This window comes from Panthera onca, chromosome B2 (assembly GCF_046562875.1).
Source record: "Panthera onca isolate mPanOnc1 chromosome B2, mPanOnc1 haplotype 2, whole genome shotgun sequence".
Lineage (NCBI taxonomy): Eukaryota > Metazoa > Chordata > Mammalia > Carnivora > Felidae > Panthera > Panthera onca.
In genome coordinates this window covers 134,059,868-134,078,635 of record NC_138343.1, presented here as the reverse complement: position 1 = coordinate 134,078,635, position 18,768 = coordinate 134,059,868, and the positions used below count along the sequence as shown (strand labels likewise).

The 18,768-nt window shown below is 49.9% G+C and overlaps 1 protein-coding gene across 1 annotated transcript in view; it reads left to right on the top strand.

Annotated features, from left to right (window-relative positions):
* Positions 1-3,293: 3,293 nt before the first annotated feature.
* Positions 3,294-18,768, top strand: part of ZC3H12D (zinc finger CCCH-type containing 12D) — a 33,969-nt gene continuing 18,494 nt past the window's right edge. The window contains exons 1-2 of the mRNA XM_060616871.3: positions 3,294-3,971; positions 13,281-13,656. Of these exons, the coding sequence (XP_060472854.2) occupies positions 13,352-13,656 (305 nt within the window). The 5' untranslated portion in view covers positions 3,294-3,971; positions 13,281-13,351. The remainder of the gene's footprint in view (positions 3,972-13,280; positions 13,657-18,768) is intronic.

The window sequence follows — 18,768 nt, the reverse complement described above, 5'->3', positions numbered from 1 at the left end:
TATAAGCTTAGATATCAGAACAAATTCCAGATCACGATTCAAGACCTGATTAGAAAAAGCAAAATGCTACAACTTTAGAGAAGATATAGGAAGATCTATTTACAGTTTCAGGGTAAGGAAGGATTTCTTTCTTTCTTTTTTCTCTTTTCCTTTCTTTTCCCTTTTCTTTTCCTTTTTTCTCTTAGGATAGGGAAGGATTTCTTAAACAAGATTCAGAGAGCGCAAATGATGAAGGAAAAGCCCATAATTTTGACCACCCCCAGATCAAAACATTTTCAGGCCCCGACACGTCATAAACGAAGCTCAAAGACACGTGCTAGACTAGCAGCAATTACGGCACACACAAAAGATGAAAGGTTAACAGGAAGAACAGGTGAAGGGTAATGGCAATCAGTGAGAAAAAGGCCACACGAGAGGACACCGGGCAGTGGAGGGAAAAAAGCAAACTCGCATGACCAGTAAACATGAAGAGATCCCCAAGTTCCCTAGTAATTGGGGAAACGAAAGTCAAAACAGCCATGGGAAGTGGTATATACCATTTCTCACACATCAGACTGGCAAAAAGCACAATGTCTCGCCCTCCCAAGTGCTGGCGAGGAGACAGAGGAACAGAACTCCCACTGCTGCTGGTGGAGAGTGGCAGCGGCCTGGGCGGGGGCGGGAGTGGGGGCGGGGAGGGGGGGTATCTAACAGGGCTGAGCCCTCGCCTGTCAGTACCCCTGCTGCAACTACCTACGCGCCGAGTCAGCTCACTGAGAAAACATGTGAAGCAAGATAGTTCTTGGTGCTCACAGATGCCGTAGATAGAGGGGAGGTGGCTGACCCAGGGCTCCAGGGACACTGTTTCGGTGGAAACAGTGGCACATCTAGCTACACGTTTGTGCACCCCTCCCTGGGGAGGGTCTGTGTCCACACACTTAGGAGCCACTGTCTCAACACCTCCAGGCCACTTCCTGAAAGCACAGACCTCTGTCTCATCATCACCAGGGCCAGAGGGGACAGAAATAGCCTCGCGGCAGAGTCCACGCTGATTGTAAGCCGGGGAAAAGAGGGAAGAATGCTGCACCTGCTACCCAGTTTCTCAGTGCTCCTACGGCTTTATTTTATTAAAAAAAATTTTTTTTTAATGTTTATCTATTTTTGAGAGAGAGACAGAGAACGACTGGGGTAGGAACAGAGAGAGAGGGGGAGACACACAGAATCCGAAGCAGGCTCCAGGCTCCAAGCTGTCAGCACAGGGCCTGACATGGGCTTGAACCCAACTAACTATAGATCATGAGCTGAGCTGACGTGGGACGCTCAACCGACTGAGCCACCCAGGCGCCACTCTAACGGCTTTAAAGAGATGTAGACACACGCCCGGTCACCCCTGCAAGTGGAAAGCCACTGCCTTCTCTTACAGCTCTTGTGGGTAGAGTCTAGTTTGGGGTCAGTGATATCGCAGCTAAAATTGTTACCTCTGGCAGGCCTTATTTCTCATTCAGTTGGGAATAAATAGCCTAAATTGTGGCTTAAGTCTTTTGGCTCTTCCAAGTCATGGCAACTAAGCCGTTTTAATAATTTTTTAAGTTTATTTATTTATTTTGAGAGAGCGAGCGAGGGAGGGAGGGAGGGGCAGAGCGAGACGGGGACAGAGAATCCCAAGCAGGCTCTGCACTGACAGTGTGCAGGGCTCGAACCCACGAAACCGTGAGATCATGACCTGAGCAGAAACCAAGAGTCAGACGCTTAACCGACTGAGCCACCCGGGTGCCCCTAAGTCATTTTAGCTGTGGAGGAATCAGCTGGGGTTTCTCTAGATCGGATACTAGAATGGCTTCGTACGGTGGTCCTTGTCTTACAGAGACATCTGAGTCACAATTTTTGTGGCTTCAATAATGTCTCCAAGTCTTCAGACACAGAACTCTGGGGCCTCTGCCAAGTATTCACCTGTCTGATAGGTGAGCACATTCAAGTGTCTTTCCTGCGGAACTGGTTGGTGCTGGCCACTGTGGTCCCTCCTGTGCGCAGAGGTGCCCTTTGCCTGGGGTCGGACACAAACCAGGATTCTTACGTTTCATTGTCCAGGCCCCTGTTGTGTGAAGCTGGGTGGCAGTGGACAATATCCTCAGAGAATTCCCTTCTTGGCTTGTTGCTACCCTCCCCCTCCACTGGCCTCTGAGCTTCTATAGGACTTGAATTGAAGATAGTGTCTGATGTGTTACTCAGCATAAGGATTTAGATTTCCCTAACATTTAATGCCAGGAGAATGTTGATTTCGTTCGGAAACCCTTCGTGCTTCATTCGGTATTTGGGAGCGGAGAAGCCACGTGTAGAGAGGATACTTTGGAGCTCTGTGGCCCCGAGTTTCAGTCCTGAGCCAACCACTTACTGAGGGAACTCAGGCAGTTGAGTTACCCTGGACTGTATCTCAAAAGTGGGGATAACAATTCTGGGGCCATAGAGCTGTCGTGGGGATAGGACGCTCTGATGGAAGGCACTGAGTACACTTGGAGGCGCTACAGAAATCATACTTGTTCTTAGAAAACCCATTGTGCTGGAAAACAAGGCTAGAGTTAGTGCTCGGGTGAAGTCACTAGTAAAAAACGTTTTTTTAATGTTTATTTTTGAGAGAGAGAGAGACAGAGTGTAAGCGGGGGAGGGGCAGAGAGAGGGAGATGCAGAATCCGAAGCAGGCTCCAGGCTCCAAGCTGTCAGCACTGAGCCCGACACGGGGCTCGAACCCATGAACCACGAGATCATGCCCTGAGCCGAAGTGGAACACTCAGCCGACTGAGCCGCCCAGGCGCCCCAGAAGTGACTATTTTAATCTGGGTTCCAGTACCATGTTCTGGTTTTTGTTGTTCTAATCATTTCTGACCGTGATTTTATGTCAGTGTTCCCATTCTGTGTCTTAATACTCTAGACAGCCTCACACCTTCTGTAGGAGGCAGATGGGGGATAAATCAAGAAGACCAGCCGAGTCCAGTTTCCTAAGCAACAACTCTCAGACTCTAAACCCAGCTCTACCTGCTGGCTCACCGTGTGCTTGGGCAAGTGACTTTAGAGCCCTGTCATTGTTGGGAGATGGGCTTGCCGTGGTTTGTGTTCTCTCCTCCTTCTCGACCCCCGACAGGCATCCAGCGATGCAGGGAACAGACGACAAGAGTTCAGGGTCTGCTGCCCGCACCCTCTGTCGCTGGCAGCTAGGCAGCTGCAGATGCCATGGTCAGGAGGCCCTGAGGTCAGGCTCCCCCTGCCAGATGGAGACAAGCAGCCGCCCACCCCATGCAGGGCTACAGTGAGGACAGCTCAGAGTCCTGTTACAGACAGAGGCCAGTGCCCTTAGCCGGAAGGCCTCTGGGACTTGTTAGGAACTCTGCTAGAAGGGACAGGGCCTCTCCACGCCCGAGCCCCTGTGCACCCTTATCTAGTAGGCATTTCTATTCTTCCTCTCTCGCCTGACACTTTTCACTCCTGCATGCTTTCGTTTTGCTTGTAAGGTCGGGAGCCCCTCGGATCAGATGCTCTTTTCAGCCAAAGGCACGAGTGGAACTTGGAACGGAAGTTTTCACCCTCTGCCTGTGAACACTTTTGTTCTCTGAGCCTCTCCTGGCTTTTTCCTGTGCAGCCAGCCCATGCCCTCAGAGAGTTTGTTTTGCATGTGGTTGTTAAACTTTGATTCGGTGACTCATGCCGGGGCGAAGCCTTCAAGTCTGCCTCCCTCATTTGATTGCTCTCTTCCTTTCCTTTTTTTTTTTTTTTAAAAAAAAAAAAAAACTCAGAGCAAAACTACCTTGGCAGCTGAACGTGACCGTGGCACTCAGGAAGGGGAGCTTTGGCATGAAGGGCCTCCTAATGGCCTCGTGGCGCAGCCGGGCAGGGCAACCTCAGGTTGGATGACACCTGGCCGACTGTGGCGGGCGTGGAGCTGGGGGTGCTGCGTGGAGCACGGGTGTCCACTGTGGGGGCCGAAGCGACGCGCCCTGCTGGTGAGTGCCTGGCTCCGGCCATCATTCAGTAGGACAGGTGCTGTGCAGACTTGGGTCCAGGGCTGGAGGAGAGACACAAGAATATACGGGGCGGGGAGCAAGTTGGGGAGCAGTCCTTGGATTAGTGTTATTCTGAGCAGTCTGATCTCCCGTGCCTCACATGATTTTAAGTGCACAGATAAAAAAAAAAAAAAGGTGAAATCCTTGCTCGTTTTAGCACAGTTGAATTTAATTTCAAGAGGGCTTTTGTGGGAGAAAGATTAATCGGAGGAACTCTTAGGTGTAAGGGACAACTCCTGCTGTGGTCTTCGAAGATCTTTTAGTTTTACGAAATCAGAAAGTCGAGAATGCTCAGGCACGTTTTCAGCCTGTCTCCATGCTCCTGAAAACATATCTTTTAGGCTAGATATTGATTTGTGGGTGTCTAGTTTCCCGGCAGATCAGGAATATTTGACCGCAGTCCCAAACCCCATCTCTCCTAAAGGACGGCTCTGCGGGCTCCAAGAAGGCCCAGAAGGACATGGAAATAAGTCTTAATCGGAGGCAATGGAGACAATTTTGGCTCATTCCCTGTGGTTGTTAGAAACCTTGGCCACGCGTCCAGGATTATGAACTCCTCTGCAAGGCCAGGTGATGCCAGGCCAGGAATGCCAATACCTGATGAGTGAATAGGTTGGGTGTAGACGATAAGGAGGATGGGTTTTTGTTGTTGTTTTTTTTTTTAACTCAGAGTTGCCCCGGGGTATGGATCAGGGCTTGTGTGTATATACTTGTGTGTGTATCCGAAGTAACCTATAACAATACGGAAGAGCAAGGGACAAGCTCAAGGAGAAAACCCAAGACCAGGCCACCTATGCTCACAGCAGCACTATTTACAACAGCCAAAAGGGAGCAGCATCTCAAATGTCCGTCAGCAGGTGGGTGGGCAAACAGAAGGTGGTCCATATACATAATGGACTATTATTCAGCCTTAAAAATGAAGAAAATTCTGACAAATGCTTGCAACAGGGCGGAACTTGAAAACATTATGCTACGTGAAATAAGCCAGTCAGAGAAGGACAAGTACTGTGTGATTGCACCTGTAGAAAGTACTTAGAGTAGTCAGATTCATAGGGATGGCAAGAAGGAGTATGGTTACCAGGGGTGGGTGGGGGAAGAGGGTGGGGAGTTAGTGTTTAATGGGGACAAGGTTTCAGTTTTATAAGACGAAAAAATTCTGGAAATGGATGCTGGTAATGGTTGCTTAATGCCACCGAACTGCACTCCTAAAGATAGTTAAAATGGCAAATTTTGTGGTATGTATAATTTACCACATTTAAAAAAAAATTATAATTCCCTTTTAAAAAAATCCCCCCAAAGCCAGACCCAAAACCCGAATCTCGTGGGCTGAAGTCGTTGCCTCTCTGTGACTTCCCCAAAATCTAACTGACAACCCCACCGATCTGAGCTGAGCCAGAAAACTGCACAGACCGTGTCTATGAGAACTTTTCTCCTCATCATGCGGGTGACTTCTGGCTGTCATGATGGGGTGGATTTCTCTAGAACTGGCAGAGGTGACCAGGAACAGACTTGAAGGTCAGGGGCAACGTGATGAATGCATTCTTCCTGGGGCTGGTGCTCGGGCTCACCTTGCTCTGTGGCCCCCTGAGCAGCCCTGGGTAGCACCCTCTGGGCCAGGCTGTAGGAGGAATCCCTTGGGAGTCTAGTCCCTCCCATTAATTAGCTGTGAGACCCTGGGTAAGTTGGCAAAACCTCTCTTTTCTTCAGTTTTCTTACTTGCAACATGAGTCATGAGTAATGAATCCTTTTCCATCTCCCACAGATGTTGGTATCTCCAAAGGCAATATGCAAGGCTGTCCCTTGTATCTGTAAAATACTGGGCACATGTGAGCTACTGATTCTCTGCATGTCTTATCCCTCTAATGTCTCCTCCTTTTCTCCTTCTTCAGTTTCTCTTGTATTCTTTTCCTCAGGAGGTCTTCCAGTCAGAGGTTACAGACCCTAGGTCCAGAGGCCCTCAACCTGGATTGGCTGATTCCAGGAGGAACCGGTCTGATCTAATTCTCATTTTTTTTTTTTTTTAATGTTTATTTATTTTTGAGAGAGAGTTGCGGAGGGGCAAAGAGAGAGGGGGACAGAGGATCCAAAGCTGGCTCCGTGCTGACAGCAGAGAGCCCAATGTGGGGCTCAAACTCACGAACTGTGAGATTATGACCTGAGCCAAAGCCGGATGCTTAACTGACTGGGCCACGCAGGCACCCCTAATGCTCCTTGTTAATAAAGTTCTACCTTTCCTCCCTCCCTCTTTCTCCCTTCCTTTCCTGCTGCTTTGTTAGGCCACCTCCAACTTTGGATTCCACCCGAACACATCTCCATGGCTCCCTTGACTATTGACCATAGGGAAGTGTTGCAAGGCTGACCGTCCTACGAGCTCCTGAGGAGACCGAGGAGTCTTAAAGGGTTACTAATTATCTGTGCTATTTGTGACTTCCAGTCAAGCTTGAGGAAGCAAACTCAAATGAAATCATTCATACTTTCAGGACTTAAAAATAGAAAGCAGTGAGAAACTGCTGGCAGCCTTGCTGCTCAAAGACCATCGCATCTCAAGGGGAGGGTTTTGGCCTGAGGGCCAGCGGAGGCTCCTGAGGACAGGCCCCCACCTCAGGTTTCTCCCTTATTTAGAAGTTTTAAAAGGAAATGAAGTTGATTTTGAAATCTCAAGGGGGCAAAAGAAAGCCTCTGAAGTGGGTGAACTCTTTCAGTTAATGTTGTGTAAAAACAGCTCTCCTGTCCCACGCATGACCTTTCAAAAGTTTCCTCAGAAAGGGAGCTCCGGGGCACCTGGGTGGCTCGGTTGGTGAAGCGTCTGGCTCCTGACTCTGGCTCACGTCGTGATCTCACGGTTCATGAGACCGAGCCCCGCGTTGGGCTCTGCACTTGACAATACGGAGCCTGCTTGGGATTCTCTCTCCCCAACCCCTCGCTCTCTGCCCATCCCCCACTCTCTCAAAATAAATACATAAACTTAAAACAATTTTTTAAATAAATAATATAAATAAAAGAAAGGGAGCTCTTTTGGAACTCGTGGGTGCCGTGGAGAGCTGCAGAGGACAGGCCTCACGCGACCCCTCTCCCTCCCCCGCCCCAGGTAAAAGCCCCAAGGTTTTTCATTGTGAAGATGTCTGTGATTCGGTCTGCAGATTTCAGACTGCAAAGTTACGACACTAACCCGGACTCTCCTCATAGCTGTTACTTTGTGACCAAAGAGAAGTCACCCGGGGGTGGTTGTATTTCGGGTTTTTCGATTTCTGCAAAAACAAGACGCTGCTTCCATCTTGAGCACAACTCAGAGCAACGCGTTGTTTTTGGTTTCTACTTTTTGTCGGCCTCTGCCGCTTACTGACCGTATAGCCTTTTCTCGGTGCCACTCTGAGCCTCGGCTTCTTCACCTGTGGAAAGGGGCTACTTTTATCCACCGTCTACCCAACCGGGGGTAACGGCAAGTTCAAGGGAGAGAGGCTCTCAGTGAAGGTGGTGTGGAAACAGCGAAGAAATCTGTGAGCACCGACTGTGACGTTCATGCTGTCTGCCACAGTCATTCTTCTTTTTCCTTCTCTCTCACTTTTCCTCCCTCTCCCTTTTCTTTCTCACACCCCTCCTCTCTCTTCCCTTCTCCTCTTTCTTCCAAAAATTTTTTTGTGGATGTAATACATTATAACTTTATATATTTATTTATTTAATATGCAATTTATTGTCAGATTGGTTTCCATACAACACCCAGGGCTCATCCCCACAGGTGCCCTCCTCAATGCCCATCACCCACCCTCCCCTCCCTCTCACCCCCCATCAACCCTCAGTTTGTTCTCAGTTTTTAAGAGTCTCTTATGGTTTGCTCCCTCCCTCTCTAACTTTTTTTTTTCCTTCCCCTCCCCCATGGTCTTCTGTTAAGTTTCTCAGGATCCACATAAGAGTGAAAACATATGGTATCTGTCTTTCTCTGTATGGCTTATTTCACTTAGCATCACACTCTCCAGTTCCATCCACGTTGCTACAAAAGGCCATATTTCATTCTTTCTCATTGCCACGTAGTATTCCATTGTGTATATAAACCACAATTTCTTTACATCACATTAATAAGAGAAAAGAGAAGAACCGTATGATCCTGTCAATCGATGCAGAAAAAGCATTTGACAAAATTCAGCATCCTTTCTTAATAAAAACCCTCGAGAAAGTCGGGATAGAAGGAACATACTTCAACATCATAGAAGCCATTTATGAACAGCCCACAGCCAACATCATCCTCAATGGGGAAAAATTGAGAGCTTTCCCCCTGAGATCTTTCTTCCAAATTAAAACAAGAGTCACACGTATGTGTAAGAAAGGAAGGGCGGAGGTGGGGGTGTAGCTGGGCTGGCGGGGGCATGGGAGGGACGGGTGCGACAGGGGAGTCCGGCCTGGGGCAGGAGGGGCAGACCTCCAGGCAGAGGGAAGAGCCCCAGTGAAGCTCTGCAGGCCTGAGAGCCAGCCCAAGGGTCTTTCAGGGACAGTAGGCGACTCCCGGTGTGAGTCGGGCCTGCCAGGCTGGGTGATTGTCCTCCTCCTCCCCGGAGACTGGCCCAAAGCTGGACCCCAGCCCAAGAGAACAACCTTCCCAAGGAGAAAAACTGGTCACCCATCAAGGAGGAGACTCTGTACAGGACGGAGTGACAGAAATCTTTTGTCAGTGGACGAGTTAGATTAGTGTAGTGGGGGTGGAGTGTGGTGAGGAGGCCCTCCCAGAACCCCCCGGGAGAGATGCCATGGCCCTTCCCCCACTGGGAAATGTCAGCGCATCCTCTGTTACCCAGTTTTGTGGGAAACTTCCTGGCCTTTCCTGTCCCCTCAAAGGAAGATAAGTCACTCCTCACCTGAGTTTTGAGAGCACATTTTTTTCCTAATTGAAAGTATTGTGCTTATTGCCATGATTGATGGCTTGGTATTTACTTATTTGGTCTGTTTTCCTGAAGAGGTTGTAAACAAATTGAAATTGGACTGTATATTAGTTTTTATGGAACTGGGTCCCAGCACAGTGCCTGGTGCCTAGTAGGTGACATGACCTTGAGATGTCTTCTTTAGTCTGGGGCACACCATTCAATGAGATGGGAACCCAAGAAAAAATATTTGAGCAGGGAAGATTATTTTCAGCTTTGGGCATCCACTGAAGAAAAACCTATTGAAGTCCTTAGATATAGTAACACTGTGCCAGGTGCTGGTGATTCTGAGGGCAAAGACGTGGGAACATAGTACACAGTGTCTTGAGATACGGATAAGTGACGATCCAATGTGTCATTGCAGAGCTGTGAGCAAAGTGCCCGGTAGATGAGATGACCAAGTCACTCATTCTGTTTGTGGACTTAGGTGTGACCACTTTGAGGGGCATTTCTGCCGAATCTTGAAGTTTGCCAAACCAAAAAGGGCATTCCAAGTAGAAACAAAAGCATATGCAGAAGCACGGTGATGAGAACCTTCCAGAAGGCTTGGGGAGCCAGGAGAGATTCATCATGGCTCAAGAGAAAGGGCCAGGTGGGCCAGGGTTGGTGGTGAGTTGCACAGGGGCCAGCACGGCATGGTGATGGCTCAGCAGGCCACTTAGGCATTTGTGTTTTTCTTGTAGGTCAACACGGGGTCTGAGGGTATTTATTTATTTATTTATTTATTTGTTTGTTTATTTATTTAGAGAGAGAGCATAAGCAGGGGAGGGGCAGAAGGAGAGGGGGAGAGAGAGAATCTCAAGAAGGCTCTGCACTGTCAGCACAGAGCCCCCACATCAGTCTCGAACCCCCAAACTGTGGGATCATGACCTGAGCCCAAACCAAGAGTCGGAGGCCCACACAACTGAGCCACCCAGGCGCCCCATCCTGAGGATATTTCTAAGGAAGGGGGTGACATGGTCACACTTGTTCTAGAAATATCCTGCTGGCTACAAACAGGGACTGAGCCAAATGGTTTGCTGAGGGACGCCTGTAGGACGCTGTAGCATGAGTTAGGTAAGGGATGAAGAAGGTGTGGGTGGGACAGGTGGGTGGATGGTGTGAGAAAGACACTGGGCCTCTGTCCTGGGACCCTGCATAACATGACTATTCGCTCCCTACACGGGACCATCTTCTGGGAAATGCCTACTAGAAAGCTCTGGATTTAAGAAGAAACTTTTGGTTTCAGAACTCCTTTTCATAACTATTGAGGATGCCGAAGAGCTTTCGTTTACGTGAGTTATATCCGTCCACTGATAAGCACCTTATTAGAAACTAAAATCAGGCAATTATAAATATTTGTTTATTTTAAATATTAATAAACCATTACATTAGTATAAATAATGTATTTTTATGCAAAATAACTATATTTTCCCAAAACAAAAAAATTTGTAAGAAGACTGGCACCGATTTATATTTGCAAGTCTCTAATTAAGATCTGGCTTACCAGAGGACCGCCAGGGGTTATCCCACGACACTCAGTCTCTGGAATACTTCATGACATGCTCATGAGGATGGGAGTGGAAAAAAGCACGTTACGCCTTATTATGTGTCATTATGAAAATAGTTCTTACTTTGAGGACTGCCTGAAAGGGTCTTGGGCCACCTCCGCCCCCCGAGTTTTCCTGGACCACACTTTGAGAAGTAGACTCGGTCTACTGAAGTAGACAGACTCAGCCAATGTTTGGCGAATGACAGCATTTTCTCAGTTCCCACAGAACTTATTCAAATAGCATGCATGCCATTTACCTCACAGGTTTATAGCTGTGCGTGCCTGGTGCTTAGTGAGGTCTGAGCCACGAGTGCGGTTGTGGACTCTCCAGTATAGGGGCAGGTGGAGGGCACGAGAGGGAGAGCCGATGGCCTGGGCAGGACCCTGTCTTTGAACCCATGAGCAGAGACTAAGGAAAGAACTGGAAAGACTTAGAAGACTTGGACCAAGTTTTACAACCTAAGGGAGAAGAGTTTCAAGAGGAGGTGGTCCAAAATGTTTTGATTTATTATTACTTCTTTTAAAATTTATTTATTTTTGAGAGAGAGAGAGAGAGAGAGAGACAGAGCATCAGCAGGGGAGGAGCAGAGAGAGAGGGAGACACAGAATCCGAAGCAGGCTCTAGGCTCTGAGCTGTCAGCACAGAGCCCGATGTGGGGTCCGAACCACCAACGGTGAGATCATGACCTGAGCCAAAGTCAGATGCTTAACTGACTGAGCCACCCAGGAACCCCTTAAGTGTCTTGATTTAAAATAAGAGGTAAGGGTGTGGTCCACAGTGTTGAAAGCAGCAGAGAGGTTTGTATAAGGCAAGGTGTGTGGAGCTGCTGTTGGATTTGCCCGTGAGGAGGTCCCTGGTGACCTCGGGGGCGATTTTGGTGTTTCAGCAGTCAGGGGGCCGAGGTGGAGTAGAGGTGACAGCCGGGCCTCTCTGTCCAGGAGACCAGCCGAGAAATCCCTCCTCCTGCCAGAGCCAGACCTAGTCCGTTCGGTGGGGTTCCTGCGCTAAGGGGAGCGGCCCTGCAGGGAACAGGAAGCCGCGCTGAGATCCAGTAGGAAGACGTGGGTGCTGCGGGGGATGCCAGCAGGAGAAGAGGACTGGAAGGTAGAGAGCCTGTCATACTGAGAAGAAGATGGGGGACAAGACAGATGTGCACGAGAGAAATGGCAGGCAAACTAAACTTCCATCATCTGGCATATGGTTACACGCCAATCATTCGCTCATTCAGCAAATCGGCAGGAGATTCAGCTGGGCCAGGTGCTGTTCTAAATGCTGGGGATACAGTGGGCAGCAGGACAGATAAACTGGCATAGAAAGATTTCCCAAATGCATTTTTAATAAGAAAAGCAAGTTGCTGGACAATACTTAGCAGGAGAGGCAAGCGGGATTTGGGGTTTGTATGAGAGACAGTGTATCTTTTTAAAATTTTTTTTCTTTTTTAAAAAAAGCTTATTTATTTATTTTGAGAGAGAGCGAGAGAGAGCATGAACAGCGAAGGGGCAGAGAGAAGGAGAGAGAGAGGACTAAGCAGGCTCCACGTTGTCAGCACAGAGCCTGATGCGAGGCTTGAACTCATGAACCACGAGATCACGACCTGAGCGGAAACCAAGAGTCGGACACTTAACCGACTGAGCCACCCAGGCGCCCCTCTCTTGTTATTCTTTACGCTTTGACATTGTTGCATTTTTTTCCACATGAAATATATTTGCATGATGATTTCTGTATTTTCAAATGATTTTTGAAAGCTGTTGGTGTCTGTGAGTAGAAAAGAGAGAGGGACCCGGTCTGTCCAGAGGGTTTGTGTTGATTCAGTCTTCTTTTTGTAAGCGCGGGTCAGACAGAACCCCCACCTCCCCACCACTCCCGCGGTACAGGCCAGGCGGTGATGCTCACTAGAAAATGTGGGTTAGGACCTTCTACTTTACAGGTTCACTACCATCTGAATTCATTGCTGGGGAAAGCTGTGCCACAGCACAGAGCTGAATTTGGGCCAGAGCATTGCTTTCCTGGGAATGGAATTGACCAGCAGCCCTTTCCCCTCTTTAAGCCGAGGAGCTATATTAATTTTCGAGGCCTGCTATAACACAATACCACAGGGGTGGTATGTATTACATATAATATCATATATGTAATATTTTACCTATTCTTGGTGTTATTGCCTCATAGTTCCGTGCCTAGCAGCCCGAGATGAAGGTGTTGGCTGGGTTGATTTCTTCTGAGGCCTCTCTCTCTAGCTTGTAGACGGTCATCTTTTCCCTGTGCCTTCACATGGTCTTTCCTCTGTTCCTATCTGGGTCCAAATGTCCTCTTCTTATAAAGACACTAGTCATATTGGCCGGGTATCACCCTAAGGAGCTCATTTCCACCCAATCAACTCTTTAAAGACCCTTTCTACAAAGGCAGTCACGTTCTGAGCTACCGGGAGTTGGGCCTCAACGAATGAATTGGGGGGGTGGGGGCCCAACCCAGCCCATGCTCGAGCCTCGGAAACGCATCTTTGGCCTGTGTGCAAATGTTCGAGTGCTGGGTGGTTTGCTCAGCGGCCCTTGGCTCCTCTGGCCAGTGGATCCTTGCGGGGGCACCTGGGTGGGGAGAAGGCCTCAGAAAGTGCACGAGTAAAAGCAGCATGATTGCATCTGTGGCTCCCCAACCACACTGAGCAACTGAAAATCCCCAAGGGGACCAGGCAACATGATTTCCTGACAGATAAGGCGGGGAGGGAGCACGCATCATTTGCCCTCAGTAACCTGACAGCCTCCAGGCCCGGGCCGCTCAGAAAACACCTGATGGATGCTTTTTCTCTTTAGCTCATGCCAGCGTGGCTCTGCCAGAAGGAAACTGGGGGCAGGACCCTCAGCAGGGCCCCAGCTGGCACGGCATGGAGCGCTCAAGCAAGATGGAGTTCTTCCAGAAGCTGGGCTACAGCCGGGATGATGTGGTCAGGGTGCTGGGCAAGCTGGGTGAGGACGCCCTGGTCAACGACGTGCTGCAGGAGCTGATCCAGACTGGCAGCCGCCCTGGGGCCCACGAGAGCAGTGCTGTGCCCCTGCTCGTTCCCAGGGGCTCCTGCGGGACCCTGGACTCTGCCCACTGCGGGCTGGCGGCAGAGCTGGAAGAAGAGCACGGAGACGCAGCCAGTTCCTTGCGACCCATAGTGATCGACGGCAGCAACGTGGCAATGAGGTAGTTTTCTTCGTCCTGGAGCCTCGGGGTGGGAGAACTGTCCCTCTTTTCAGTGGTTTTGTCCAAAGAGTGGTTTGGGGGCTAATGGATGGACCTTTGATCCCCATTCCATCCCTTTCATAGCTGTGTGGCCTTAAGTAAGTCGCTTAACCTCTCTGAGCCTCACTTTCTCCATCTGTAGAATTGGTATAAAACCTCCCTAGAAGGCAGTTGTGAGAACTGGAGCTGCACAAAATGCCTAGGACAGTGCCTGACGCAGAGTAAGTGTTCAAAAGTGGTAGCTATTATCATATCGACCCAGAGAGAGGCTCTTTTCTGAGAAAGGCAGTAGATGACTGGGGAGGAGCCTAGCACCGGGCCTCGGCAGATGTGGCTTCTTGTCTAGAGCCTGTCCCTAACCAGCTGCGTGACTCAGAAAGCCATAGCATCTCAAGTTTCCTCTTCTGTGACACGGGCTAATAGATAGCTTTGCTACTTCTCTAAAGGTAATGAGAATCAGAGGGGAAATGTACTTGAACTAGAAACCCTCTTTTGGGGGGTGGGGTGGAAGGGGAGAGCTGCTGCGGGGTGGCTGGCAGTGGTGTGGCTCCCTAGCCAGGTTGGAGACGTGTGCTCACGGCCCCTGAGCCGTAGACACGATTGTCAGCGTCTGTGTATTGGCATCTTTGTGTGTGTCAGTGATGGGAGTGCCGTGCCCTGGCTTGTTACGTTTCCTGCGCGGCTCCATTCAGCTGCAAGCCAATCTTAGCGTCTCATCCACACTCCGCGATAGGCCAGGAGGAGGCTTTGTGCACACAAGTGCAGTTTTCTACTTCTTGCCTTAGTTACAGGCAGGCAAAGGGCAGATCCATAGGAAATTGGCCACTCGAGGCTGTAAATAGACGCACTTCCCCTTTCAAAAGCTGAGCCATGGGTGGGGACTGAGGAGAGGAGTGTTCTCCGCAGTGCTAAATGTGTCCAGAGGGTGTCCGTCCTTTGGCTGACAGGGCCAGTGGCTTTCCCTGGGGATTTGGACTCACTTTGGACTTGGCAGTGTAGGACGGAGGTTTGGAATGATGCTACCCAGCCTGGCCCAGCCCTGGGCGCTGTGCCTTTGTGCTTTGCGTGGTGTTTGTTCAAGTTTTAGCCAGCTGGGTCACCCTGGGCTGGTCCTCAGGCCTCTGTAACATCCACACACATGCTCCCATGTAGGCACCAGATAGGCCAGACTATGAAATCCTGCTTAATTCGAGATTTCAGGGGGAAGTTGAAAGGATGTTTAAGAATCTGGTAGGTTCTGGGGCACCTGGGTGGCTCAGTCGGCTAAGTGTCCGACTTCAGCTCAGGTCATGATCTCACAGTTCGTGAGTTCAAGCCCCGCATCGGGCTCTGGACTGACAGCTCAGAGCCTGGAGACTGGAGCCTGCTTTGGATTCTGTGTCTCCCTCTCTCTCCTCCCTTCCTCTACTCACACGCTCTCTCTCTCAAAAATAAACATTAAAAACTTAAAAAAAAGGATCTGGTAGGTTCTGAGGGTGTGTGAGGGTTGTGAGGGGGGCCTGGCCTCTGTCTGATCAGGACGAGCCACCTCTCCTTCTGGGCATTCATAGAAAGGAGGCTCTAAAGGTAAAAGGGTATTGCTTAAATTGAAGACCTTTCCAGCCCTAAGATTGTACCAGCTCTGTGATCCCAGATCAAAAGAGCCGAATGGCTCTGGGCTGGAAGGACTGACTACTTCACCTGCTACAGGGAAGAGTGGGCATGCTCTCTTGGGGACCAGAGAGTTTTTAGGAATTGTTTCGATAGGGTGGTGTTGGAGGATTTTATTTTGCTGAAAATCTCTGTTGCTGCTTGGACTTCAAACTCAAACCACACCTTCCACTTGCGTGTGACCATGACGTGTCCCAGGTAAACCCATTTGGTCCTCCCTCCCCCACAACTGTAACCAGTTTAATCCCCTTGTGCTCAATCTGTGTGGGGGACAAGTAGAAGCCATCACTCAGGCTTATTATGAAGAATGTGTCAGAACACCGATGCTTTCTTTCACACACTTGCTGCCTGTACGTCATCTCAGTTAACAAGAGCATGTGTGCCTGTGTGAAGTCTCAGTGTGTGTACCTGTATGTGCGCGCGCGCACACACACACACACACACACACACACACACACACACACACATCCCATCCCTTCCCCTGCCCCTGCATCCCGAGTCAGGGACAAAAGACCCATTGTTCAACTACCATCTGGTGGGTGGGACCTGATTTGCTCAGTGGCCAGTCTGGGAGACTGTTGGGGTGCGAGGCTCTACCTCATCCCCTGGCTCCTTCTCCCACAGTGACACCGCCTGTGTCCTCCGACCAGAGTGTCAAGAGGACCCATGACCCTCGGGCTCTGCCAGATCTCAGTTGTGCAGGATAGATTTAAGTGTGGGGCTCACCCTTTAGACACAATGGGTGGTTGAAACCAACATGGTGTCTAGTTATTATCAGTTGACCTCAAAACTCAGTTAACCTCAGAAACGTGGTTTCTGAAAATTTTCCTTTCTGAGGTTTTGTAGTATCACAGACTTTGCTACGCTCTGTTTTGGAAGAAGATATTGCTTCATATGCTGTCTGATGCTGCATGAGGTAGGGAAGGACTTAGAAGGCAGATTGGAGCTCATGTCCGTGCTGCCCTGAGGAGCCACTGAGAGAGTCCAAAGATCTGAGTCCTGACCTCTAGCTGGGAGCTGCCCACTAAAACCTCCCTTCGATGATGGAAAGTTCTAGACCTATCTGCCCATTAGCGATGGCCACTTGACACATGGGGCTACTGAGCACTTGAAGTGTGGCTATTGTGACCAAGGAACTGAATTTTACATTTGGTGTCTTTTGAATTAATTTGAAGTTAAATGTAAACGGTCACATGCGATGAGCGCCTAGGTATTGGACTGTACCCTAGCTTTCCAGCTGTGTGATCTCAGAGTCACGTGATGTTTTTGAGCCCTTGTTTATACAATGAAGAGGTTGGACTAAACAAAAATGATCTTAAGTGGCTTTCCATCTGTAACATTCTAGGATTCGAGGTGATGATTTTATGCATGCATGAAAGAAATAAATGCATTTTTCTGAGAAAGGAATTTCTCTTCTTCTGCAGAGGTTCAGAGAGAGTAAGTAACTTGCCCCAGGTCACAGAGCAATGAATGCCAGGCTCTGCTTTCAGAGCTCTTTCCAAAGCCCTGTACTGCCTCTAGCACCGTGCATCTTTGGTTTTCCCACTGCCCAGTCTTGCAAAGTGTCTCAGGGTGGGAGCCCCTGACCCCATGGATTTTATTCTGGGGCCAGAGCCTGCTGTGCTGACCAGAGCCCTTCCCAAGTGGGATGGGCCCCGACTTGCCCGCTGCACACAGGATGTGCTGGACCCCCTCACCAGGTGATCTCTGTAGGACTGGTCCCCAGGATGCCTTTTCTGCTGCTGCCAGCCTTCTGGAAACCACCCCCCCCACCGCCGCCCCCACCGGGCATCACATGTGCATGGAAAGGTGGCTCTGGTGGGCTGGCTGCCCAAAGAGTGATTTCCAAGCACAAGTCCTGTACCTTCAAAGGGTGTGGGCGTGCCTGTGCGTGTGCTCCCGTGTGTGTACATGAGAGGGGAGGGTGTGAGCTCAAGAAACAGCTAAAAGCATCTGGCAGGTTTGACAAAGAAGATAGCTTTCACGGCACACGTGCCTGTATTTGCCTGCCCGACAAACTCTCAGGAGCCCACTGCGTGGTGCGTTCTGTAGGCAAATTTAGGAAAAGAATGATTTGGAAGGACTTCAGCTTGGGGAAAACCACCTGATAATTTCACATCCTCTTGCTGCCCCAGACAAGGGTTTTACTTAAACGAGTCCCCATGTTGGCGTGGGAGGGCCTTTTGTCTGGGTCGTCATTTACATTTCTAAGCTCTCAGAAACTTCAACGGAATCTGGCTTATTCTGGAGTAACCAACCTTCAGTGACAGGAGCTCAGGCCTGCAATGGGGGGGGGTGGGGGGTGGGTGGGGCGTCTCATCAGCCCCCTTCAGTGGGCTGTTCGTGGAGGAGGCACTCCTGGGCTGGGGGTCAAACCTCCTCCTGAGTCCCTGAGTGGACTCTGGCCGATGCTGGCTTTGGGCTCCTACCTCGGTCTGCACCTGTTTCTCCCTCTCTGCGATGAAGGCACACCCTCTCTTTCTCCCCCCTGCCCTGAGCTGGGGAGAGATCTCTTGGTGAAAGAAAGGGATAAAACTCCGAGTATTTGCGGGGCGCCTGGGTGGCGCAGTCGGTTAAGCCTCCGACTTCAGCCAGGTCACGATCTCGCGGTCCGTGAGTTCGAGCCCCGCATCAGGCTCTGGGCCGATGGCTCGGAGCCTGGAGCCTGTTTCCGATTCTGTGTCTCCCTCTCTCTCTGCCCCTCCCCCGTTCATGCTCTGTCTCTCTCTGTCCCAAAAATAAATAAAAAAACGTTGAAAAAAAAATTAAAAAAAAAAAAAAAAAAACAAACCAAAAAACTCCGAGTATTTGCAATATAACCCCCAAAAAGAAACAGAGTGGAAAGAGGGGTGTGCTTTGCACCTCCTGCCCTGAAGGAAGCATCTTTTCCTTTCCTCCCTCCCCACAAGCACCACCTTGCTCGCCCGGGCACCGTTCTACAGGTCGCTAACTTCTGCAGACACCTCCTGGGCAATAGTCAACGATACAGTGATGGTCCACTCAATGTACTTGGTCCACTTGCTGCAAATGGCCATGCTGACTGTGGGCACCCCAGGCGTAATTGTCCCACAGGCCAAGTTTGCCTCGGGCACCAACCCACTTCCCCTTACCACCCTCCCTTTATCCAAAACCTACCGCTTCTGTCTCCTTTTCCCAGGGCCTGGCTCTCAGCTCTCGGTGATGAGCTGGTTCACAGTGACTGTTAAGAAGCCCTAAGGGCCCTCCCCAAACTCCAGCATTTTAACAGCAGACGACTTAACCTGTCTGGGTGTCAGGGGAGAGACCGGGGAGGGGCAGGAATAAATGGAATAAGAGACGGGGGAGGAGGAGTTTGCAACCCAACAGATCAGGCTCTGAGATGTGCCCCTGGACCAGCCAGGTGGGCACCTGTCTTCGCTTTAGTTTCCTCAAGGGTGCGGTCAG